The sequence below is a fragment of the Lonchura striata genome, chromosome 17 (assembly GCF_050655825.1).
Source record: "Lonchura striata isolate lonStrDom1 chromosome 17, ASM5065582v1, whole genome shotgun sequence".
Classification (NCBI taxonomy): domain Eukaryota; kingdom Metazoa; phylum Chordata; class Aves; order Passeriformes; family Estrildidae; genus Lonchura; species Lonchura striata.
The window spans coordinates 12299200-12325067 of record NC_140719.1 but is presented as its reverse complement, the minus strand read 5'-3'; the positions used below and the strand labels follow the sequence as shown (position 1 = coordinate 12325067).

Below are 25868 nucleotides of genomic sequence, written 5' to 3'. Positions count from 1 at the left end.
TTTTAAAATGCAGATTCCAAATGTGACCTGTCTCCATCCTGCCATAGTCCACTACCTATTAAATGTGCTGTATTTTTAATTTTTCATGTATTTCTAGCTCAGCTTTCAAAGCCTGAAAGCCTTTTATTCCTTTTATTCCCTCAAAACCTTTATTACATACCATCCAGTTTCATTTGCTCTGGACAATAATAGTGAATCACAGCTAGAAGAGCAGCACCATCGCTACCATCCTTCATCAGATCTTCCAGCACAGGGAAATAAGGTAACTGCCTGCTGGAGAGGTGGTCCCTTCTGTAACGCACCTACAGAGAGAAACAAGGGCTCACATAATGCTGAAGAGGCAAAAAGACAAAGAAAACCAAAAAAAGCAAAGGAAAAGGAATCTGTGTTAAGCATTGAAAACTCTTTTCACTGGATCCTTTCTGCCATTCTGCTTCAAGTCAAGCCCAGCTGACAAAGTTGTGCTTTTCTCCCTGTGGAAGCCCAATTCTGAAGGAAATGGTGTTTCTCTTTTAATCCTAGATTGGTTTGGGTTGGAAGGGACCTTAAAGATCATCTAACCCAACCTCCTTGCACTAGAGCAGGCTGCTCATCTGCTATTCAGTCTCCTCATGCCTGCGAGCAATCTGTGCTGCTGGATTCCTTACTTCATTCACACATTTTAACTTATTATAATCAATTTAACTCAAACCCCTTCCACATAGATGTATGAGTGCAGCATATCCAAAGAAAGAGACATGGGGAACTACATGAGAACACTTACAGCTTGGGAAAAACAAAAAAAACACAGCAAAAATCATTCTGATGGGCTGGTGATCTCTCATACCTTACCCACATCCATGGATTTGCTGTTGCATCCACAGACAGCAAAGTTCTCTCAGAGAGAACCAGAACATGGCACATCTATGTGCAACGCAGGTGTTGTGCAAAAATAAAACCCATGGCCTTTTTCAAAATAGAGAGGAGGAGGCCTTGACATCCCCAGAAAAACTCCCCTTGATTTACTACAGATCAAAATCAAGCTCTGGTGCAAACCACCCTGCAGCCCTCAGGCAATCTGGAGCTGCCAAAGCCAGTCAGCTGAAGAACAAATCTTGGCATTGCTTCTTGCAAGTTTTGCAAGTTCCAGGGTTGCTGTTTCCTGAGCATCCACACACTATGGGAGGCTGTGTCTAAACTGAGCAGCAAAGCAGGTGGGAAAGCAAAAGCAGAATGCACTGCAGGGCCTGGCAGAAGCACCTGGCAGTGCTGGGAAAACATCCCTTGGACACTTCAGGGCATTGATAGCACTGGGATTGAACAGAATCTCTTCTCTGGGCAGACACACCAATCACATATTGAATCATCAGAGGAAAGCTGGGTTTTACCAACACCCTACACTTCCCAAGCCAGCCTGGGAAAGCTCCAGACACACACACACACACAGACACACTCCTAGGTGTCAGTTTAGGATGGCACAGGCTGTGAAAAAATCTGTTCAGAGCAATGAAGATCACTTGGAGCAATGAGAACCAGTTTCTTCTCTTTATTTTGCATATGCTACACCAAGTTTCCCAAGGAACTCACATCTATCTCTGCATGCTAATGTTATTTTTCCTGTCCTTTTCTCAGGTGCAAATTGGGTTTTTCCCCAGCCTGGAGCACTCCATGAAGATGTAATGGAATGGGAATCATACTGTACCACACGAGCATATTCCACTGGTTCCAGCATGCAGTGCGATAGGGCATGCATCAGATCAGGCTTACACAGAGAGAAACAGTGAGATATAGGATGGTGATTATTCAAACAAGAAACAAAGCAAAGGCATCAGCAACATCCATTATGCACTAGAAATGTGATTGTTAAGTCTCGTAGAATAAGTGTGCACACCAAGGTAAACTGGTTAGCTTGAAAGGGTCAGCATTTATCCACTTAAAGTAAGCATATTAAAAAAGGAAACCTTCAGAAATTCTTTTCCAACTTTAATTCCTCCTGTAGTTAAAGTAGATAAAAATATTTCTTTTCCAATAGGCTTAAATGGAATTTAAATCAATGACAGTCAATACCAAGAACTAAAATCTGTAAAGATTTCTGGTTTCTTTTGGCTTTGGTGAAAAACCCCACAAATTTACCAAAGAGAGTTTTTATGGACTTAATTTCTTATTTTTTGCTCAGCTGTTAGTCTCTTAACCCTTCAGTCTTTTATATTGAAAATTCTGAATTCTTCCTTGTTTTCTAAGCTGAGTGTTGTGGTTTGTAACCCTCCTGCCCATGCATACAATGAATGACATTTGTATGCATTAACTGCAGAAACACTGCTACTGAAATAGAGATAATTCTGTATAAAAAAATACCCCAACCAAACAAAAACCACAAATTAAAAAAGCACAGAATTGACAGAACCTGACAACAAATTTGAGAGACCGCAAATCCTGAGAGTAAACCATTAAAATCTACGTGGACCAGAAGTGACACAACCTTTGTTTACTCCTTCCTTTAATTTCAGATATTTAAAGTTTTTACTCCAGCCTAAAGATCTGGTTCAAACAAAGGATTAGGAGGCTGCAGTGGGACTGAGCTCTCTGTGGGAAGGCAAAGAGATCATGGGGAGCTGCCTGATCACACCTGCCTTTTCCAAGTGCTCTGCCCTTTGGAATTAACAACTGAGACAACAGCTCATCTTCCCAGAGAGAAAATGAGTAACACCAGCTCCTGCAAGGGCAAGAGAAAGGGCATCAAAGCTGAGGCAAGCAAAGGAACAAAGGAAAACCTCTGCAAGTTGAAATAAACTCAGAAAACTCTGACAAATAAAGCAGGATTTCTAGAAGCACAATTCTGTTGTTGTTGTTTAAATATATAGTGGAATTGATATTCCAATTTCATACTTCAACACAAAGAAAAATCAGGATTCTGTTCCAATGTGCAAACTGTCTTCTCTCCCACTGTGCCAGCTCCAGGCTCAACTGGGCACACAGTCCCAGCAACTGTCCCACCAAACTGTTGTGGCCAATCTCCTACCCCACCTCAGAACAGCAGTGCTCTGGCTCTGACAGATTCACAAATCTGCAGCAGAGCAGGTGCAGGAGCAGTGTAAGAGCATTATTTAAGCACAAACATCTGAGTATCTTAACTATGGATTCCAAGCTTAGGCAGCCGTTTAAGCCGCCCAGCTTTTCTCTCACCTCAGTGCTGTCATCAGTGCCTACTTACAAGCAAACCCAGCAAATGCAACCATTTCAACTGGTAATTCTTTAGGTTTTTTTTTTATTGTTACTCCACCTCCCTCACTGCTGCAGTGTGGAAGCAATTTGGAGATGCTGCAAAGTGAGTATGCTGTATGCTGTACAGTATGCACAAAGCATGTCAGGAAAACAAAGCCTGATGACCCAAAAGCTCACACAGGTGTTTTTTAAAGAGCAGCTGAGAAGCATTGCAATGGAAGCAAACACTCTGAGGAAGTTTAAAAAGCCATGGTTTGGTGGATGACAACTGGTGTAAAAGTAGTTCACTTACAGGTACTAATTTCCAATACCATTTGGAAGGAGACTGCTCAGGAAGCAAGGAAAGGAACGTAGGAATAGGAAAGGAACATCAGCAATGCAAGTTAAAAGCAGTAATACATAAATGCACTTCAGCAATAAACACTTTCATATTTCAGAGGGCTTCTAGCCTAGAAATTTAGATTTAAAGATACCAAATTAGACCCAATAGCCAATAGGGTCAAATAATTCAAGTGATCCTTTAGACCACAGATCAACTTGTAAATTAAACAGATCTTTTTTTGCTGAAGGATATTATTTTCCATAAAAGGCACATAAAAAAACCTTTGCCACTAACATGAAAATTAAACTGTGCCTTGTTCATAGGTCACATTTTGAGCCCTTTGCCTAGCAATGCCAATTTGAGAAAAGAATGTGTTATTTATAATTTACCTTAAAGTTTTATGAAATCACAAATTGGGAGCTCAGACAGACATTATGTTGGAGAAAGATCTATTTGACATTCTCCATAAATGAAAGTGTGCTATATTTTGCAATATTAGTGCATTGTAATATAATTTCAAGGGAAAAAGCTGGAAAAAACTACAAACACACATATATAACATTTGAATGCCAAGAGTATCCTTCCTGGACAGAACCTGAATAAGTCCCTAAATACACACTATACAAATAACATGCAAAAAGAACATGCCCCAGGAGCTTTCAAAATATATAACATATATTTTGTGCTGTGAAAGCTGAGTCATATTTACCCACACACAGTTGATACAGGTTATTTTAGTTGAAACAAGTTGTTTTCATCCTGCTTAAACTTAAAGGAAAGTCAGGAGATACCAGTGGACTTCAAAGGCAGGGAAGGGCACTGATGACAGAGACAAAACAAATTGCATGCAAAAAAATCTCACTTTTGAGAATTAGAACCCTCACACTTCTCTGACAAAGAAAATATTGATATTTAAATCCATTCATCATCAACACAATATCACAACTGAAGACAAATTTGTTTTACCTTTTGATGCCCTGGACTTTCCATTAGTTGTTGTTTTAATTTAATCTCTTTTTCTGTTATCTCTCTCATTTTAAGGTTCACCTAAAAGGACATAGCATAGAAAATGAATTAAAACACACCTGGATATGTTTCCACGAATGTCCTTCTTGCTCCAGTTACTTAATAGTCAATTCATGCTACAAGCAAAAAATTCATAGCAAAGCATGGTACAGCAGTTTTCTACACCAAGTCTCTATTAGCAGTAGCTGAAATCACAATCCTGGGTTTGCAAGGACATTCTCTTTGGAATGTGACTCTTGTCACTAAAAAGAATTTGAGTAACTTAACTGCTGCCCTTGGAAAAATTCCAGCATTTCTGTGAAATGTTCCATCTAGTCAGAGTTAAGTCCATACTCTTATTTAGCATGAAACAGGGCTTCACCTAAAAGAAACCCCATCAACGAAGAAAAGACACCTCATAGCAACTTGTCTGAAAATAAAGAATCAAATTTTTACAGTTTTTCTAAGTTAGTTCCTGATTATCTTCTTTATTTTTAAATGTACCATCTTTATTTTTCCATAAGAAACACAAGCTGCAAAAGTAGAAGAGATTGTAGAAATACACAAGTAAGAAAGGAAGACGCACATCAGAATCCATTTTAAAAATCTGAAAGGTGACAAGAAAAGAAAGGAAGGCTTTTCCCAAAGTAAATTTTACCTTGTTAATCCAGAAAACCATGGCATCCTCCAAATCATAGGGCAGTTCTTTTGAGGCACTGAATGTAGAGAAACGCTTGACACTGGCAACCACCTTCTCAATGCTGATCATTTCCACAGTGTAGGCCATCATAAGAGCATCAATCATTGCCATATGAGAACTCTGAAAGAAGAAAATAGAGAGGACTGGAAAATAAAATCACTTTTACAAAATGGTATGCCCTAACTGTATTTAGAACAAAACATTCCTAAGGTTTACGACCTAGAAATGAAGAGCTCCTCACTCCATTTCCTATTTTAAATAGCGTTAAATAAAAAGCAGATGATTAGGTGGATTTAATTAAGCTAACCATTTTGATTGGTGCAGAGCCCAGATCAGATTCAGACACAGGTGTATCATCGCTCTCCATGACGTAAATCCCCTTGCGAGACAGCGCCTGGATCACGGACTGGTGTCCCTGCAGAGCAGCCACCTGGTCCCCCTTGAGGATGAGGCTGCAGACGCGGCAGTAGAGCTCGCTGGAGAGCAGCAGTTTGATCACGGGGGGTTTGATGTGCTCCTGCTCGTACTGGTCGATGTAGAACGGGTCCTTCAGCTCCTCCGGGACGTTGTCTGCAACACGAGAGAACAGCGCCACGCGTCACCAGGAGAGCTTGGGCAACGTCAAGGAGATTCGTGTTTTATTTGGGATTATTGCTGTTAGATCACGGGTTAAAATGGGTGACACATGGGCAAGGTTTATCCATAGTCTCAAAGCAAAATCCCAAAGCATCCGTGCACAGCAACTGGACACCTCAAAGCTCTGTCACCAAGAGGGGCTGACCAGTTTCAAAAACAAGCCACTGATGTTTTTATGAATTTTGGCAATTCAGAATGAAAAGACCAAAATATCTGACTAAAACCTGGAACATTTTACAAACCAACCAGTGAGCTGATTATCTATTTTTTGTCAAGAGCATTAATCAAAGTCTTGCAGCTTTCAGCCTTTAAATAATTCAAGCCTAGGAAGCAAAACCACTCCATTTGGATTAAGCAGGAACTTTAAACCAAGTCTAAAATTGAACTTCTTCTGCCTTGGCCCAATTTCCACAAGTTGTGTTAGGATTTTATCAAACTGAGTCTAACCCTGAGTGTAGTAATTTGGAAGAAGCTAAAAATAGCCACACAGAAGGCCTCACCCTTGCACACCACCAGCCATAAACACATTTTTACTACTCCCCAGCACAGCTCAGAGCTGGCAGGAGAGAAAGGCACTAACAACAACTAATATTCCAATCACTCTAAATATGACCAAGACATCTCAAATCCATCCCTTGCTCTATATCCCAAAATAAATCCTTCTCCTCATATTGGGTAATCAGTCTGGAAGCTATTGATCTTTATAACAACCAAGCAGGAACAATGAGTCTGCAATTCTAAGAAAAATATTTTCTAGCCTCAAGTGTATTGTCTTAATAGAAGTCTGACATTTCCTAATTTCAAACATAAAATTGTATCTGATGCTATCCAGTCACTCTGAACATCTTTCCCCAAAGTCACTTAAACAGTTCATTTTAAATATATACAGTTACACTTAAAAGAATTATTAATTTGGCAGCATATTTACTTTTCATTCAGCTCATTCCCAGAATAATTAAATTTTCCCATTCCAAGAAACTCCTGTCCATATCTTTGAGCTGCAAAATAAGCCACACAATATTTGTATACTGCAGAGCACTTGATAAAGAAGAAGAATGGAGACAGAGTGTTATTGTATGAGCTACAAGTACATCTCACTTAGATAAAAATATGCAGCAAACCAGTGCTGTCTAACAGCTCCTGTCAGTCAGACAGTGCTGGCCCTCCTTTTCAAAATAGGAAGTTGAAAAAGCTTTCTGAAGATTTTTTAAAATTAAGGTAATTATCTTTCCTTTCTGTGACACTGAATGTGAGTTTCCACTGAAGATGGTTGGAAGACACACAATAAACCCACTGGCACTACCTGAGTAGCATTTGTTAACATGGATGTCCATTTTCACTGAAGCACATAATAAATTCAGATATTTTTAATCTTCTTAACATTAGTCAACCTGACCTAAAATCAAAGGCTGTTGAAAGCTCATTCCAGTTAATGGTCATTTCGATTTCCAGATAGAAAACTCAAGCTTCCATTTTTAAAGACTGAGGAAAGATGCAAAAATCCAAATGCAAAGCAGCTTGTAAAATTCAATATTCTGGTTTATTACAAGCAGCTACACCTTTAACAACCAAAGGCATGTTGCTTTGTGCTAGAATTATTTGTGAAAGGAAATAATACAAGCTCATAAAATATCCATGAAGTTGTACATCTCTGGCAGAGCATGAGCACCACTCCAAATTTTAAAGGCATTTTTTAAAACAACACAAATAAAAAAGCAAATTCCAGAAGTCTGAAATCTGAAGCATTTGGATGAGGGGTTTAGTTCCAACACCTGCTCTCCACCAGCTCAGGAACTGAGGTGACTGCCTGGAATTGGGCTGGAATGGTGGACAAAGAGCCCCGAAATCCCTCTAAGACACCTCCTGCCCCTCAGTCTGGATTTTCCTGGGGATTTTCCCTTCTCCACAAGGTAGAGAGACTGTGATTATTTTATAGACTGTTACCACAGCAAGGAAAAAGGTTTCTCTGCAACACTAACACGCCCAGGAGGGAAGCAGTCCATAGGACGGGGGTCTTTACACACACTGCTAACACAGGAGAGGCCAGGGGAGCTGAGCCCCCCGTGACAGGGGCAGGCAGACCTCCCACATCAATTTCTGATTAAACCAGCTCCATTGCAATGAGTTCTAAAAGCCTTTTCTAGCACTAAATGGATCTAGCTCTTAGTAAGGAGATTCCATGTCACAGAAATCAATATGTTAAAAAAAAAAAAACAACCCAAACAAACAACCCAAACCACACAACCAAAATTAAGAAAAAAAACCCCCACAACTTGTATTGTGTCATTCAATCTGAAAGTCCAGTCAAGCAATCTCAAATCTGTTTATTTTTACTGAAGAATCCTCTCATTTCATGTTTTTGATATCCATATAATTGTTTAAGGACTGAATGTATTTGGATTGACCAGAATTAAGGGAAGGGCTGTGTGGGAATAACTTTTAGTACCAGGATTAATAATTTGACTTCCTACTATCATAGGAAGTTATTAATCAACATTAATCCTCACAAAATTGCAGTTTATTTCACTGTACACACTTGCCCAGGTTCATTTTTTTACATTAGTACATGGAACACTTCTTTCACTCATAGGAACAGTCTTGTAGGTCATTTATGTCCTGAAGATCTATAAAAAATTAAGATATAAAAACAACATCAAAGCTCAAGAGTGATAATACTAACTTTACTATTTCATACAAATTTATTTCATGCTGGACGTAATAGCAGGCACAAATAAATGAGAAATAAATGGCAGGAAAACTTGCAATATAAACAGGATGCTAAGTAAGTGTGTAATTCTAAGTTGGGAAACTTCCAAATACAATTGATGTTGTGTACTCAATGCAGTTGTCTCAAATGGGGTAACACAGAACAGACAAAAAGGAGCTTTAATTTAGAGGTGTCTTCAATATTTGAAATCTGCATCTGAAAGTGCAACTGAAGCCACTGATCTTACCTTTCACACCTGTTAATTATCCTTACCTGCAGCAGCCAGGGCTGCTCCTTCCCCAACCCCCCTCAAAAATGGCAACATTCCCACACTGCCAGAAATCCCAGGAATACTGCTGTCACTTTTAGACAATTCCACCCCATCAGATTTACCCAGGGCTAATTTAAATCACACACCATGGACACACAAGCAGCCACTGCTATCATGGACACCTTTTCTCCCCAGTTTTTATGGATCAGACAAACCAAAGGTGTCACAGGCTTTGTGCTTGTCTCACTACAGAATGTGCCAATGCTCTTTTGGAAGAAAATGTCCCAGGCTTTTCAAGCCCCAGTTTCTATCAGCATCTTTTCCAACACCTTAATTCCATGACCTATAACTGAACTTGGAAGTTAGAAAAGTTCTGTTCATTAAAACTTGAGTTTTTACACATTTATGCCTTGGATTTTGGAGAAATCAACATGAAAAATTAACTTCTGAGAAATTAATACCTAAGCTGTAGCTACAAAAATTTCTGCGAGAAGTTTAACAAATCACACTAAAGAAAACCAATTTAAATCATGTCTTTATTTTTTTGCTTATAAAGAATTCTCCAATACAATTTTTTCATTCAGCCATTATTTTGGTCTGTTCCATAGTTCTAATATCTCAAAAACTGTCAGTTCTGAGTATAAATCTCCAAGTACAAAAAAATCCTTGAGAGGATTACAAAAATAACTTAACTTGCAACAACTGTCAGAGAGACAATTATTGCCAGACTCTTCTTGCTTCAGGGAAGGAGCATTTCTTTATCATCTCACTTACAAAAACCTATTCAAAGACAACCACTTGATTATGACTTGATAAAGAAAAATACAACAATCTGAACAAATTTGACTTATCCCTTAAACTGACAGGGTGGATCCACCCCAGATGTTATTTTACTTCCAAAAGCATGAAGAACTGGTTTCACATGGAAAGGGAGCCAAGCTGTCCTGGTAAACAGCACGAAGCTTATTCAGATTCTGAGTAGGATTTCATTAGTATCAGTATCTGCTCCCAGAATTATTCAGCACTGGTGAATATCCAAGCTGAGCACAAACTTCACCTTCTCAGCACTAAGACCCCAGAACATAAACATTTTGTGTTGGTTCTCATTGCAGCACTGAATTCTAAAGCCTGTAAGTGATCTGTAATAGGACACATGAAAATTTACATACAACAGGCAGGAAAACCCCAAGCTAAAGGCTTTGCAAACTGCTGGGAGAGCCTGTGCACTTATTACCATATCTTTTGATCAAGGATAAAACCACAATCCTGGATAAAGCAGAAGAGACAAAATAATAATTATGGAATCCTTCACCCCTGTAAACTTCACACAATAATACTCAGTGTTTATGAAACAAGTGCTATTCAAGAAACAAATGTTTAACAGTTAATATTTGCTAAACACAACAGCTTTCTTAAAAGGATTTTTACTATGAGCCTGAGAAAAAAGCTGACAAAAGATAAGCAGGGAATCCAGGGATTTAGGGAATTTAGCACAGGAAACATCCTCACACTGCCTCTACCAACTGATAGCTATTACAGCACTGTAAAACCTTATTTAGCAAGCAAGTTCTAAGTATCAAAAAACCAAAAATACCAAACTTGCACTTCCCCTCCAATGCATTCCATCAGTCCTTGGCTTTCCTGCCTGCATCTTGCCAAAGGTTTCAGGCTACTGTCAGCATTAAGTCTGGAAACTATGTAAAGCTCTCAGCCCTGATAAATAAGTAAAACCCATCAGGTCCCTTTTGAAAAATCTGAATTTTGCACACTGTCTTACAGAACCAACATTATTTGCTATGGAAAGGATTGGAAAGAACCCACTGCTCACAGCAAGCTGCAACACTGAGACACTTCCATATCCTTCAGTACCTAAATTTTAATATTATAGCCATGATGATGGAAAACATAATTTCCACACATAAATTAGTGCCACACTAAATCTGCTGAGAAATCTGGATTTTTCATTGTCATTGTCTATTTTCCCAAGTGGTCCCAAATAAAACCATCCTGAGTTTGTTCTTTCCAACTGCTGCTGCTCAGAGCTGCAGGGGCCAGTGGGGCTGAAGGGCCAGCTCCACTTCCCACTGCTCTGCGTGGCCTCATTCCTGCCTGGCAATCTGGATCGTTCCAAGCACTGTGGAAAAGTGATCTCCCCATGCAGGGCTTGCCAAGGCTCTCCAGCCCTCCCACGCTCACCCTCTGTCAGCTGAAGCTCCCCACACTCAGTGGCAGCTTTGCTCCTCAACCCTTTAAACATCAGGAATCAGAATTCCCTGAAGCGGCCGTTTGGTTCTCATCAAAGTTTGAGGATGAAAAAAGCTAATCCTGGTCTAATTAAACTCCATTTTCTCAAACCTGTCTAAGCTAAAGGGACTCAGAACCTTTCCAGGGTACAGAAGGTTTCCAGATGTGCTCAGAGTGAGAGTGATCTATGTCGGTACTCCCAGATTTATTTGGGGAGATGGATGACAGTGAATGGGGAAAGACCTTCCTTCATGACATCCTTCCCCTCTGCTTTCTGGAATTCAGACAAACAGTTGTAGGACCTCCCTCTGGAGCCCATCTGTGCCAGCCAGGCTTCCACCACAGCCAGGAGCTGCAGGTTTCCAGGAACAAACCACCCAGCCCAGCTCCTCTGCAAGAACAGGAGCTGGCTCACAGTCTTTGTGTAGCTGCTCAGTTGTTTGGCTACCAAAATTCTCTTTTCATGGCCAGAAGGTGAAAAAAAGCAAAAACAAAAAAAAAAAAAAAAGGAGGACTGCATGATCTTGTATTATCAAATAAAACAAAGTCCAAACTAGGACTTCAAAGTATTTGTCATGCATGCTCCCAGTGATTTGTCCTTGAGGAAAAAAACCCCAAAGGATGAAGAATTTTCCTATTTAAATGCCAGCTAAGAAGCTGAGAATTTAAATATCCTTTAACAGCAAAGAGAAAATACATTTGCGGGTAGAACCTGCAGTGATGAATGGCTTTCAGGAACAGTCTACACCAGCATCAAGTTCCTGTTCTTGACCCTTTCCACTCTTCACCATCAGCTCAGCCTCACCCAGATGAAAATGAAATGCACCAGAATTTGAAGGATTAAGGCATAAAATTATGTCAATTCATAAATCAAATCAAAATCTAATATTTCATAAAAATAATCATTCACGTGAGGGCAGTTACGGAAACCTGGTAGGATGGTAAGATTTACTTCAGAACAGAAGTGTTTTAATGTTACAAACAGATAAGCTTTTATTTACCAAATTAACCAGAAACAAGTCTAAAATAGTAAAAAGTCCTCAAACCCTTTAATCTGCATAGAGAGATTTTAAATAATTAAATCACAATTGATTGTAGCTGCCCAAGACTCATTGAACAACATCAAATGTCTTAAAACTAAACACAACCATGAGAGATGACAAGTAATGTGTTAAATTCAAGTATTATTCATAATTTTAATCACACAGGAAACCTTCTTAAACCCATCTCTCTATGAATTAAAGAGGCTTATAAATTTCTAGGGATTGTGCAATGCTATTCCAGCAGTAATGGCTAACATGTGACAGAGACTTGCAGGAACCATTTCAAAAAATCAAACTACATTTCCATGGGCCACAGTTCTGCTAAGACACACACGGACACCAATCCTCACTCACTGGGGAAAAAATGACTTTTCCCTATTGTTTGTGGCATTTAAGTGTTGTTTCTTTGTAATCTGAAGCAGCCTAAATACAAGGAGAATAACTGGCAGAGACTGCCGCAGCCAGAGATCCCAGTTCTGCCACGGGAATAGATGATTCTTTTTAGCTTTTAGTCATAGGAAAGCCAAATACTTTTACAACCTGTGTTGTCAGGAGCATAAACAGACTTGCCATTAAGCAATTAACTGGTCCAAGAGGTTCAGACACAACTCTGAGTGCTGGAGCAGCACGAGGCCACGGAGCCCTCTCTGCAGCGCAGGATCCGTGCCAGTCCCTTCCCATTTAGGATCAGCTTTCCTCCGAAACAAAGTCACAATATAAATAGTGCATCCTCAGGTCTGGAGTAGCTGTTTTATCATGGATGGCTAAAAAGTTTCAGGAAATGTTACAAACAATTCCAGTAACTGAGAAATATTTACATCAGGAAGCGCCTGTTCTGTTCTTTCAAGTTATCAATGTTCCCTCCCCAAATTCCCACATTTTCAGACGTCATCTGATCCGTGGGGTTTTCTGGCCTCTTACTGCTTGTAACAAAATACATTAAACACTGTAAACCCCATGATTTTTTGTGCCCACAGTCACCAAGATGAGGGAAACATTGACAGGGCTGGAAATGTTTAAGAAGAAAAATAATTTATAAAAAAATATTCCAGCAAGGATTAATATTTAATGGAGGAATGGACCACTTTTCTTCAGCCTTGTCACCAAGTAAGCCAGTGCTAATCCATTAAGCATATTATGAGTTTGGAGAATTAGACTTAGATTAACAGGGCCACCTCATTTTCCAAAACAAGACTCTATATATGTTTTTATTACATCTTTTGTTCTGGATAAAACAGGCCCACTAGTATTGCATCCTGTTTCTTCATAATGAAGCTACTTAAACTCGAGATGCATCTTGTACATCGAGACAGATCTAGTTCAAAACAAAAAAGCATATTCCAACAGCTGTCAGGAAAACACTGTACAAATATACTCCAAGAACATTTCTTTTTCCACGTTTGACAGTAAAAGTTTGTGACAATGTGAGGGAAGGAAGAACTCCTCTATGCCCTACAACCTGCTCTTTAATGTCACAGCACCCAAACTACACTTGCTCATTCAACATTTCTTTCCATAAAAGAAAAAGGTTGCTGAACATAAACGGATTGTTTTTTTAGAACATTTTGAACATAAAACCATAACCTGATACAAAAAGAAGTTCTAACTGAGCATACAAAGGGTGTCAAGGTGCCAGCATCTGTTGGCCACGATGACCAGACAAGAAGAACCTAAAGCCTGGAGGGACTTGGGGCCTGCAAGCAGTGACATAAAGCTCTGTGGAACAAAGTCTGCTTAGCTAAAGCAAGGATTTAAACATTTTGAGGCAGGCAGTTCTTGCCAAGCACCATCTGGGAGCGTTCACCATTAGGTTTGCTGATTCAGGGCATCTCACACAGTCCCGTTATTCCTGTTTAAGGTACCAGCAAAGATACAGTATTACAAGAGAACAGGCTGCCATATTATTGATATTTAAAACAAAGCCAAATTTAATTACTCCTGAAACAGCAGGGGAGACAGAAAAAGCAAGAACAAAATCAAGAATGACTTCTTGACAGAGGTGATCTTACCTATTCCGTAGGCTTTAGCACAGATCCATTGTAGATTAGCAGCTATTTTTGCTCTGGCTGAATCATAGAGCTCCAAAGGGACAATCTCAACTGCACTATCTGTCAGAGCATCCATTTTTCTTCTGGTACTATCTCCACCCGCACAAACATCAACATCCACCATCTAAAACAAAAACAAAAGGCAGAGACTTTCACACCAGCCGACGGTTCTAAAGCCACACACAGGAGAGGGGCTGGCCCGGCTGCACACAACAGGCCCCGCATCCTTCGGGATTTCCATCGGGAGGGCTGATGTAACGATTCGGGAATCAAAAGGCATCGGAGCCCGGGGCGAGCATCCCTTATTGTCAAGGGCAGGGCCTGGCTCGGCAGCGGAGAAAGGCGCAGCCCCGTCACCTGCCGACGGGATAAAGGGAGGATGGGGCTCTCCGGAACAATGCGGGCAGGTACCGCCGCCCCCTCCCCGCCCGCGGGGCCGCGCCGGGGCAGAGCCGGGGCAGCACCTGCGGCTGCTGCCCCCGCCGAGCCCCCGAGAAGCAGCAGAGGCTCCGCGCCCGCACGCCCATGGCCGGGCCGAGCCGCGGGCCGGCGGCGCCCCCTCCCCGCATCCCCGCCCCGCCCGGGCGGAGGAGGGGCGGGGGAGCGGGGGGCGCAGCCCACCCGGCGCCGGCTCCGCGCGGGGCCCCGCCGAGCCCCCGGCGCCGCCGCCGCCCGCCGCCCGCCGCGGCCTGCAGGCCCCGCCGCCTCACCTTTGCCGCGCTACCGCTGCCTCATCCCCGGCGCGAGAAGTGGGCACGGCGGTGCCCGGAGCCCCGGCGGGGCGGGGGTGGGCAGGCTGGGCGGGCCCGGTGCGGGTGCGGGTGGCACGGACGGAGCCGCCGCCGCCGCCGCCGAGGGGCCGCGGCTGCCACAGCGCTCGGGGCCGCGCGCGCGCGCGCGCATGCGCCCGCCTCCCGCTCCGCGCGCGCGCCCGCGCCCTCTCCCTCTCTCCCGACCCCCCCCCCCCGCCGCTCGCTCCCGCCGCTCCCGCCTCGCCCGGGCCGGGGCGCGCGCGCGCGCGCGCTCGGCGGGAAAAGAGGGAGAGGCGGGAGCGCCTGCGCGCGCACGCGGGGCGCACGGCCGGGCCGCCGCCCGCGCGCGCGCGCCCGCCCGCCCGCCAGGCAACCGTTGCCATGGCGACCGTGAGCGCGGGGAGCGCGGACCCGCCCCTCACGGGCCCGCCGCCCGCACGGCCCTCACGGAACCACGGGCTCCTGATAGAAACAGAGTCCCGCACAGAAACACTCCCTCATGGACCCACGGCCCCTCACAGAAACACAGCCCCCCATGGACCCACGGCCGCTCATAGAAACACAGCCCCTCATGGACCCACGGGCTCCTGATAGAAACAGAGTCCCGCACAGAAACACTCCCTCATGGACCCACGGGCTCCTCATAGAAACACAGCCCCTCATGGACCCACAGCCCCTCATGGAACCATGGGCTCCTCATAGAAACAGAGTCCCGCACAGAAACACAGCCCCTCATGGACCCACGGCCCCTCATAGAAACACAGCCCCTCATGGACCCACGGGCTCCTGATAGAAACAGAGTCCCGCACAGAAACACTCCCTCATGGACCCACGGGCTCCTCATAGAAACACAGCCCCTCATGGACCCACGGGCTCCTCATAGAAACACAGCCCCTCATGGACCCACGGCTCCTCACAGAAACACAGCCCCTCATGGACCCACAGCCCCTCATGGAACCATGGGCTCCTCATAGAAACAGAGTCCCGCACAGAAACACAGCCCCTCATGGACCCACGGCCCCTCACAGAAACACAGCCCCTCACAGAAACACAGCCTCTCATAGAACCATGGCACCTCACTGACCCACAGCCCCTCATGGACCCACAGCCCCTCATAGAACCACGGGCTCCTCATAGAAACAGAGTCCCGCACAATAACACAGCCCTTCATGGACCCATGGCCCCTCACAGAACCATGGCCATTCCTAGAACCATGGTCACTCCTAGAACCACAGCCCCTCACAGAACCACAGGCTTCTCATAGACCCACGGCCCCTCACGGAACCACAGCCATTCCTAGAACCATGGTCACTCATAGAACCACGGCCCCTCACCGACCCACAGCCCCTCATGGACCCACAGCCCCTCACAGATCCACGGGCTGCTCATAGAAACAGAGTCCCGCACAGAAACACAGCCCCTCATGGACCCACGGCCCCTCATGGACCCACGGCCCCTCATAGAACCACGGCCCCTCATGGAACCACATCCCACCTCACAGACCCACAACCATCATGGTCCTCCTGCCCTCACAGCTCTGCCACCCCATCCCCATCTTGAGGGGCAGGTGGTGACCAGGGCTGCCGAGGGAGCATTGGGGTCACAGCTCCCATGACTGTGGGAGTCATGATGGAGAAAGAGCCTCTTTGGTTAAAAGTGAGAGTGACTTGAGCTGTGTTCCACTCCAGTGATCTGTCAGGCAGGTCCTGGCCCTGCCAACCCACAGCCCGGGGGAAATGTGGGGTCTGCAGGGGTTTGGGGAATCAGCTCCTCGGCAGGAGGTGGAATTGGGGCTGCTGGGCCCCCATCCCATCCTCACCCCACAGAGTCACAACCCCTCGGCATCTTCACCCAGCCTTCCCTTTGGATGCAGGGAAACACAGAAATGCCAAAGAAACTGCCTCTCCACAAAAACCACCAGCTGTGGGAGCCTTTAGGTGCATAATAGATTCCTCTGTACCAAAGCAGTCGTTTTCTTAAGTGCTGGAAGGTTTGAAATATCTCTCTGCTGTCAGCATGGCTCAATAAAACATTGGGTTTGTATCAAAAAGTATCAGCAACACTTTTTTTCATGGTATTACAAATAATGTCCTTCAAGATTTGCTGAGTTACTCCCTGCTCACCATCAAAGGATGTTGGATAGGTTTTCAGGCCAAAGCCTGACTTACACATCTTACGTTTCTTGGCAAAAAGATAATTTCTTTCCCTGCTTTATGTCATGATCTGTAACAACAGCAAGAAATGTGTGACGGGTTCAAGATGTGGGGTTTTTTTTGCTGTTAGACACACTCTTGTCTCCAGCCCTGTCTCCTGCTGTCCACACGGCAAGCAGGGGTCACAGAGTCCTAGAATAGAATCATGGAATATCCTGAGCTGGAAGGAACCCACAGGGATCACTGAGCCCAGCCCGTGTCCCTGCACAGACACCCAGCCAACCTCATGGCCTCCTCTGGATGCTCTCTGACAGCTTCAGATCCTGCTTATCCTGTGGTGCCCAAATCTCTGAGCAGTTTTGGCCACCACTGCGTACCAGGCTCGTGATCAAAACCGGATCCTGCAGATTAGCTCACTTGACAAGTGAGTTTTAGGGCTCGTCTGAAAAGTGAAGCTGCATGATTGAGCTTCGAGCTTTTAATGCCTGTGCTGGCCAGATGAATTATCTTCATATCCATCTGCTGAAACCATGATTATAAGTTTAGCTGCACAACAGTGATAGCAGACTGACCTTATTCTACCTAATTTTGTTATGATCCTCATAAATTCTTTTCCTGCTGCATGTAACTGGTAGATAATATGAATGTTTCAGAATCATTAAAGATTCATTTGGGTATGTCTTAAGATTTAACCTTTGTTTCCCTGTGTCTTCTCAAAGTACAGGAGGAGGGCATTCTTTGTTTGTGTCACCAGGAAATACAATCTGGTGTCCAAAGGTTATTCCAGCCTCTATCACTCTCCCATATTGCAGAATTGTGTGCAATAAAATTGTCTTTGCAAACAACTTGCTGGTTGTTTAATAATCTCTGTTCGAAGGGTTTGGTTTCCAACACAGTGGTTACAGGCTCTCGATTTGGGGCGTTATCATCAGAACAAGCTGCTCTTGTTTGTAGATTTAGCATTAAGGCCGAATCCAAATCCCCTTACATTTGAGAAGAATGTTTTCATTTTCCTGGCGGGTTGGGCAATAGACCCACAGCAGGAACAGAGCAGCCCTTGGACTCCTGGAGCAGGTGACCTGTGTTGAGGGTGAGAAAACTGACCTACATCTTCCTCTGACATATTTATCCTTGAGGTAATGAATGGATCCAATTGTTAAGCTTATCAGGAACAAAAATATGCTCTAAGAAGGCGGCAGAAAACCCCCACAAAACCAGTATCACCTCAACTTCTGAAACTCTTGGAATAGAAAACTGGGAAAAGCATCAAGGGGAGTGCTCTCCTTTCCCAGCCTCTGCTGCACGTAGCATCCTGGCCTTGGAATTACCTCTTGCTCTGCCCCTTTTCCTCCTCTCTGCAGCTCTTCCAGTCTGGTGTGGAATGTGCTGCCACTTCTTCCTCTATGGTAACTCCCTGAAACTCTGCTATTGAGGGCATTTACATGTCCTTAAGTGGAAGCTGAAATTGATGTTTTGGGGAACTTTGTAGGTGATGATGAAGTGGTTTGTCGAGAACTCGGCATCATCCCACACCAGCGTCCTCAAACTTGTCCTGGAGATAAAAAGCCTGCATTTAAAGTGGGAGGGTCACCAGTGGATTGCTAAGCATGTTTGCCTTTTCTGTGAGAAAATAAATGACTCTCCCATATTCAGCAGCAACAAATTCATCTGTAATTTGCGTGCTGCTTGTTTCTTTCTGTGCTACACTACCAAACATGCTCCAAGGCTTTTCTTCTGGAAAATGGTAATACATTGCTTTTCTACATGAAATAATTTTCCTATTAGTCTTCTGGATTCCTCATGCACTGAGAGTGGGTGTACACGTGAACTGACACAACTTGTCTTCCAGCAGAGCTCTGAGGTTAATTACTAGCAGGCAATTCCTTTGAGAAATCACCATATTCACACATGACACTCATTGCAGGTAGCAAAGCTGGACCCTGGTCCTTGTTTTCTGCCATACTGGATAAAAGCCTGGGATTTTAGTTTCTTCCATCTTATTTTACTTATCAATATTGGAAGACTATGAATAGAATAAGAGTATTAGTTCCCAGAATATCTGATGTCCCCAAGGACAGCAGATCTAAATTAATGTTGTAAAAATAAGTATCTTCTGTAAAAATATACATGTGCTGTGGCCTGGGACTTACAGGCTGAAGTTTGTCCTGGGTATGTAGAGGAAGAGCTTCCATTCCTGGAATGGTTTGGGTTTGAAAGGACCTTGAAGATCATTTTGTCCCAAACCCCTGCAGTGGGAGGGACACCTTCCACTATCCCAAGTTTCTCCACACCCCATCCAACCTGGCCTGGAACATTTCCAAGGATGGGCAGCCACGGCTTGTCCTCAGCAGCCAATAAAGGCAGGTGGCTCTCTCTGGGAAGAGATTTTTTGCCTTCAGTCTTGCCCAAGAGCTTCTGCCTGTGCTCTGCAGAGCAGTGAGAGGAAACACTCAAATGAATGAACATTTTTATCTCTTATCCTTGCACATTTTCCAAGAGAGCCACGAGTGCTGGAGATGGCCCCAGCAGAGCAGCGAGCAGCTCAGGCACACTCACAGCCCTGGCTGCTTGCAGCTCTCTCCTCAGGGCCCTATTTTCAGCCTGGACTAATTTTGAACCCTGCTGTAGCTGCTTCCCTGTGCTTAGTTCTGCAGGGCCTCGTTTGCCCTGGTGCTGAGCACTTAATATCCCCAGCCAGGATTGACTTAGAACCTGGACACAGCCCGAGGTGAGAGCGTGGGGACAACGCTGGCACTGCCTGGGGGGCAGAGGGACCAAAACAAAAGGTGCATCTTACTAGAAATTCCAGAAGGAAAAGGAGATATGGTCAAGAAGACACTTGAAATATCTCCTGACTGACTGGAGCCTGAGCCCCATCACAGAAGGGGGAGTGGGGGGACTGGCAGCCTCCTCATGCTCCTGCTGCTCTGACAGCTCCAAATATCTTTTCCTGCCTTGTACAAAATAGTTTCCTGTGGCAGCCCATCACGGAGCCAGCCTGGAGGAGCAGAGAGCAGGATATTATTCTTAGTAATGGAAGCGTCACTTCAGTGCCATTCCCAGCAGCACGGGAACAGATTCTGAGGCACAGCGCCGCTGTCAGCAACTCCTTATCTCCACTTCTGTGGCTCGGCAGGAATATGCAGTGGCGAGGCCTCGTGCATCAGGGAACCACAGGCAACGAGCAACATTTTTCATGTAAATAAAGAAAACAAATGAGGTGCATGGAGTAGGGCTCCATTTCATTCATGCTTTTGTGTTATTTCAAAGGTAATGTATATGCAACTCAGCTGTTATGCTGATGAGTGCAACAAGTTATTCAGATTTATTTCTTTTTCCGCTGCTTGGAGTGTTTGATGCGTATCAAACCCAAGAAATGGGACGGGCAGGGAGCACAGGCAGCTCTGCTCCTCACAGAGAGGGGCTTCCCCCCAGCCAGGGACAAGCCCCATCACATTTGAAAGAATTCTTGTGTTCAGCACTTATGTTCAAAGTGCTGTGCAAACATTAATTAATGACTCTGTTATTGCCAGGGGGAAGAGCTGGCTGAGGGAGGGGTGACAGCTCAGCCTGCCTGCCTTCCTTGCTGGGAGCCAGAGCTCCCTTCCCCTGCTGCGAGGAGAGGGATGCTCCATCCCCAGGCCTCAGTTACCTCCAGCAATTACAGCTCTGGAAGTGCTGCTGGTGGGTTCTAAGTGCCTGCATCAATAATAGGAGGGGGTTTTGCCTGTGAGATATTTTTATCCATAAGATTATTTCTTTTTAAAGTCCCTGGACTATGTTTAGGAGGATAACAGGTCAATAGCACTTACAGCCCACCAGGTTCTCCTGGGAGTCTCATCCCACCATGCCTTGTCATTCCTCAGGCAACCCCAAGCAGGGAGACCCCAGGGATGAGCTGGGTGAGCGCTGAAAGGGTTCTGAGTGTTGTCATGGTCTAATTAATGAGCAGATTAGATGTCTCTATCTATGTATCTTTATATTCATTAAACCATTTTTAGCAACCACATTTGAGTAGTACTCAAACAGATCAATTTTGATGGGGACTGTTTATTTTCTTTTCCCAGATGATTTCTTTCTAAAATGCTTTTTTTTTCCTAAGGACACTTCAAGTAAAACTATATTTACCACAACTCTACAACTATGCAAGACAGAATTACTTATCCCCAACTTTTTCACCATTTAAGCATTGCAGGAAATCAATGAGTGAGCGAAAGGCAAGAGAAATGAACAAAAAAAAATCTAATTGTATTCCAAAATGCAACATCTTCCCCTGCTCCTGGCTTTGCAAGGTGCAAGAGCCCAGAGCAAGATGGAACATACTCAGCATCATCATCCCAAGAAATGCTGCTGGGATTGTGGAGCAGTGCAAATCCCTGGCACAGGAATAACCTGGCATCCATCAGCATGGCACAGAGCCCTCCTCTTGCCATGAGCTGGCACGTGGTTATCCTCAAAAACAACATCCTGATCCCCTGCTAAGCATTACCTTTGGGAATTCACCAACTCAGACAACCCTTTCCAAAAAGCTGTTACAACATGGTGATTTCACCAAAATGTTCAACATCCTTCGCACAGAGGGAGGGAACAAATCTGTGGCTGCCTTGTTCCAGGTCCCCCAGGGGATGCACAAAGGCAAACACTGCCTGCCAGGTCCTGGAAAATCCATCCCTGCCACAGGAGGGATGCACCTGACCCAGCACTTCCCATTCCCTGGGGCAGATTTGAGCTATGGTCTTGCAACACAGGATATTTTGAGGACAGGGCTGTAATTTCTGGATTTTAAGGCTTCTTCCTCCACAAACATAAACCTTCAGCCCTGTGTGAGTGGCCAGCCCAGAAACTTGCTCTGAGTGATTTTATTGTGCTTCAGTGCAGCAAAAACTGCCTCAAAAGCAAATGAGAGCTCCTCTAATTCTCCCACAGCAGGGTCTGGCGGGGGTGGGCAGTGGCTTCTCACTGCATTTTGCCTCATTCCCATTCAGTATTTTTAGCTCCTGCTCCCAGTTCCCCTTGCTGCCTGCTCTGTGCCACAGCCAAAGGCTTCACCTGGCAGCCCTGTGCCCTCCTGCCCTGCCTGCAGGGAGAGGCCAAGGCAAACACTGCCCTCCTCACCCGCCTGGGCCCCAGCCAGCTTGCACATGCTCCAACACTCCTAAATCTGCAGCCAGAGAAATATGGGAATGTACGAATTAGTCAGAGGAATTGAAACATCCCCATCCTGCTCATCCAGGTGTTATTTACAGCAAGAACTCGATGGCTGTAAGACGGAGACACCGAGCAGGAAACAGAACCAGAGCCTCTGATCCGCCGGCAGGGAGCTCTGATGGACCTCAGAGCAGAGCCCCAGGGTCAGGGGTGGGCAGTGGCCAGCCTGGCCCCCACACTCCTGGCAGGGATGCCAAAGGGGCACACGGTGTGTTCCCCTGGGGTGCCCATCCCCAGATTCCCCCCACAACCCCTTCTGATGGCTTTGGCACCTGCCGAGCTTGGCAGAGATGTGGGCAGGACACAGCCCCACACCAGGACGGGTCTGGGCGAGGAGGGTGACCAACATGGCTCGTGGTGGTCCTTCCATCCCCACTCACAGTGCTGCTCACATCGGCTGTGGGTGCTGCCCACACGAGTGGGGTGCATGGCCCTGGTGCCATCCCAGCCCGCTCCCCTCGCGTGCCAAGGCTGCCGCCCGCCCAGCACCACCCTGCCTCGGGTCCATTCCCTCCCCGGGCTCGGAACCGGCTGAGAACCCTCAGCTGGCCCCGGGAACAGGGGTGATGGGACCCCCAGGGCAGCCAGGAGCCAGTGGAGAAGGGGGTGCTCTAAAGGACGCCCTATCCGTGGGGCTGGGGCACCGGGTGCCGCTGTCTGTCCGGCTGGACACGGCTGCTCCGAGACCCCAAATCGCTCCAGGAGCCCCTGACCGCCCGAATCCCCGACAGCACCGACTTACCGCCGGCCGCCGCCGCCATCCTCGCAGCCTCGGGGGTCGCCGGGGGCTCTGGGCAGCTGCCCGTGGCATGGGAGCCCATGGCAGGTGGCGGGGCTCAGCGCCGCGGGGCTCGGTGCCCTGCGCTCCCCGCGAAGGGCCGGGGGCAGCGGGGCAGCGCCGCGCTCCCCGGCATCGCCGGCATCACCGCGGCAACCGCGGGCTGACTCACGCTCCTTGCCGGTGACATCAGAGATGCGGAGGAGGGGGCCGGGGGCTGCGGGGCGATGCCGGGAGCAGATATTCCCGCTTTGCTTTTGGTTCAAGCTGCAAGGTTGTGTGCAGGGAGAGCTTTGCGGTGCAGCCCCGCAAGGCAGTGCCACGCCGGGATCTTCGCTTTTTTCTTTTTTTTTTTTTTGCAGGAGAGCCACGGAGTCAGGAGTGGGGAAGATGTTGGAGCCCATCGGCTCTGAAAGCTGCCCAGTGCTGGTGGCGTGGCAGGACTGGGACAGAGCCAGAGGGACAGAGGAGATCCCGCTCCCCCATACTGCCCTTAGACTTCAGTTCTGTCCACAAAACCCCAGATTAAGAAAACACTTGAGAAATTACTTACTTTGGCTTCCCTCGGCACCAGGAATGGGTGAAGGTCTCTCCTTAGAGGGGTGCATTGGGCCCCTCATGCTCGGGCACGTTTCTCCTGCACATCCTCCCTCTGGAACACTGCCCTGCCGTGCCCAGCATGGTGGGAGCTGAAAAGGGACCTCGCTTGGAAACCAGTCAGGAGCAGGCAGGAATGTTTGCTGGGCACACACACAGGGGGTTCAGGACCAGCACAAAGCAATGCTACACATACAGACGTTTTTCAGAGGGATTTGGCAGCACGTTTTCTCAGAGCTGGGCCCTGTGGGGCTTCCTCACGTGCCATCTGGTAGCCAAGCCAGGAGCACCGATGGCTCCTTCCCCTCCACTCACAGGCTCCGTTAGACTGAGCCTGATGAGACAGAGGAAGTATTTTTAGTGGGCTGAGAGTCCTGCACGAGGCTCTGTGCTGAGCAAGAGCAGCCAGTGATGCAGCAGCTACACCATCTCCAAAAAATAAACTCTGACCAGCCCTCCATGGGAGCAGCCCCAAAAACATCACAGCCCCAGGCAACACCCCCACCAGACCCCTCCTGAGGGCTCTTGGGTATCCCTCCTTCCATGAGGCTGGGATCAGGGAACCCAACACTTGGGGATTTTATTTTTAGCCCAGCAGACTATAAATACAGCCCACGGTAACCCACGGGAATCTGAGCCACTGCTCGGCCCGGGAAGTGACGGCACCAGGGAAGCCCGTGGCTGCCAGAGCTGCACCTCCAGGGCTCCAGCAGGAAGGGCTCTGTCCTGCTTCCAGACACCTGGGCTGGATGGAAATACCTCAAACCACTTATGGATTGGGCTGCACCAGGCACGGGGCTGCTGCAGAGGGGAGAAGGGCTGGCAGGAGGAGTGGGCTGCTGCTTTTGGCTGACAGGAAAGGAGAGAGGAGGGATGGGGAAGGTTCACTGGAGACCAAAGCACAGATTTCAGGGGGGATTGTGCAGTTTTTCTTTTTTTGGTGAATGTTCCCAATGTGTGGGAGCAGGGGAGTTAAGTGCCTGGCTGTGAGGAAGCCAGGAGTAGGGGGGTATAGGCAGCCTGGCAACCAGCTCCTGTGTAGGGGAAAACACAGATGGAACAGGGATGCTGCAACACCGATCCAACAGCATGGCAACAGCCGGCTGGTGTCCTCTGAAGGATGATTTTGAAGGTCTGAACTGCTCCCTTCCCTTGCACACTTCATGGAGGAGCTGTGTGGGGCTTCTGGGTGTCCAGCAGCTCCCAGCACCTCACCCCAACTAAGGCCATGGGGACAGAGTGAAAACTCTAATCCCATGTGCCAAGAAATCCAGAGATTTGTTCAAAACTCCTCTCTCCAAGCCTTGCACAGTGGGAAGGGGCTGAGGTTGTGTGTGGCCCTGGGGCTTCACTGTTCCAGGGGTTTTCCTGCACAGCCAGATTGAGGAGGAGCTCAATAAATAATTCACCCAAACTTGGGGCGTGTGGGAGCTGCTGTAGGTACGGGGCTCCCAGGCACAGATTCCCTGGGGAGCAGCTCTTCCTCAGAGGACAAAAAGGTTCACAGCTACATGAATGTGGTTTATGCCCAAGCTACAGCTCATAAAAGCCAAGAAACCACATCATGCATAAACACAGCGAGTCTGCCATGAATAATTCAGTCTCGGGGTGCAGCAGCAGCCACACACCTGCACAGCCCCAAGAGGCTCCAGCAGCCTCACCAGGGATTAGGAGTGAGGCCACCGCTCACATCGTGCACCCTGAGCTGGAACCAGCTCCTGCTCCACTCGCTGCTTCCCAGAGTGGGAGAGCTCCTTATGCAACTGCTGATGGATGGGTAACAAAACCTGTCGGAGAGCTGGGACTCTCCCTGCGACACTGGGGAAGCTGCAGTGCTGCATCCCAGGGTGCAGGGTTGGTGCAGGACCTCACCACGTGGGGTTTGCAGCCCACCTGCAGCCCACAGCTGGATGTGCTGCTGGAGCCGCCCTGGCATCACAGCTCTGAACTCAGGCCTTTTATTTGGGCACCAGCTGTTCTGCCAGGCATCTGAATCACAGCCCTGGCTTACAGAGCTGGTCACCTCTCCAGGTTTATTTCAGTTCAGTGGGGTCTGGTCCAGCACATCTCGAGTTACGGGAGGCCCTCCCCCAGCCCCAGCAGTGCCCGGATTCCTGGTGACACCGGATCCGCAGGGCTCGGGCCGTGCCCCAGCTCAGGTCACACTCCCTGGCACTTGGACTGAGCTCACACACGTACACTG

At 46.6% G+C, this 25868-nt stretch overlaps 1 protein-coding gene across 5 annotated transcripts in view; it reads right to left on the bottom strand.

The window, feature by feature from the left end:
• The window catches only part of CAMSAP1 (calmodulin regulated spectrin associated protein 1), a 34262-nt gene extending 10261 nt beyond the window's left edge, over positions 1-24001 (bottom strand). Inside the window, exons 1-7 of one of the 5 annotated variants that reach the window (XM_021543621.4) lie at positions 23622-24001; positions 14139-14301; positions 5536-5798; positions 5187-5348; positions 4490-4570; positions 3494-3526; positions 161-302 (exon numbers count right to left, since the gene is read on the bottom strand). In XM_021543621.4, the coding sequence (XP_021399296.1) occupies positions 161-302; positions 3494-3526; positions 4490-4570; positions 5187-5348; positions 5536-5798; positions 14139-14301 (844 nt within the window). In that variant the 5' untranslated portion in view covers positions 23622-24001. Of the gene's footprint in view, positions 1-160; positions 303-3493; positions 3527-4489; positions 4571-5186; positions 5349-5535; positions 5799-14138; positions 14302-14887; positions 15060-23032; positions 23238-23621 lie in introns of those variants that run through there. The other 4 variants (XM_021543619.4, XM_077787919.2, XM_021543620.4 and 1 more) reach the window with 4 other exon arrangements.
• Between the last annotated feature and the right edge of the window lie 1867 nt (positions 24002-25868).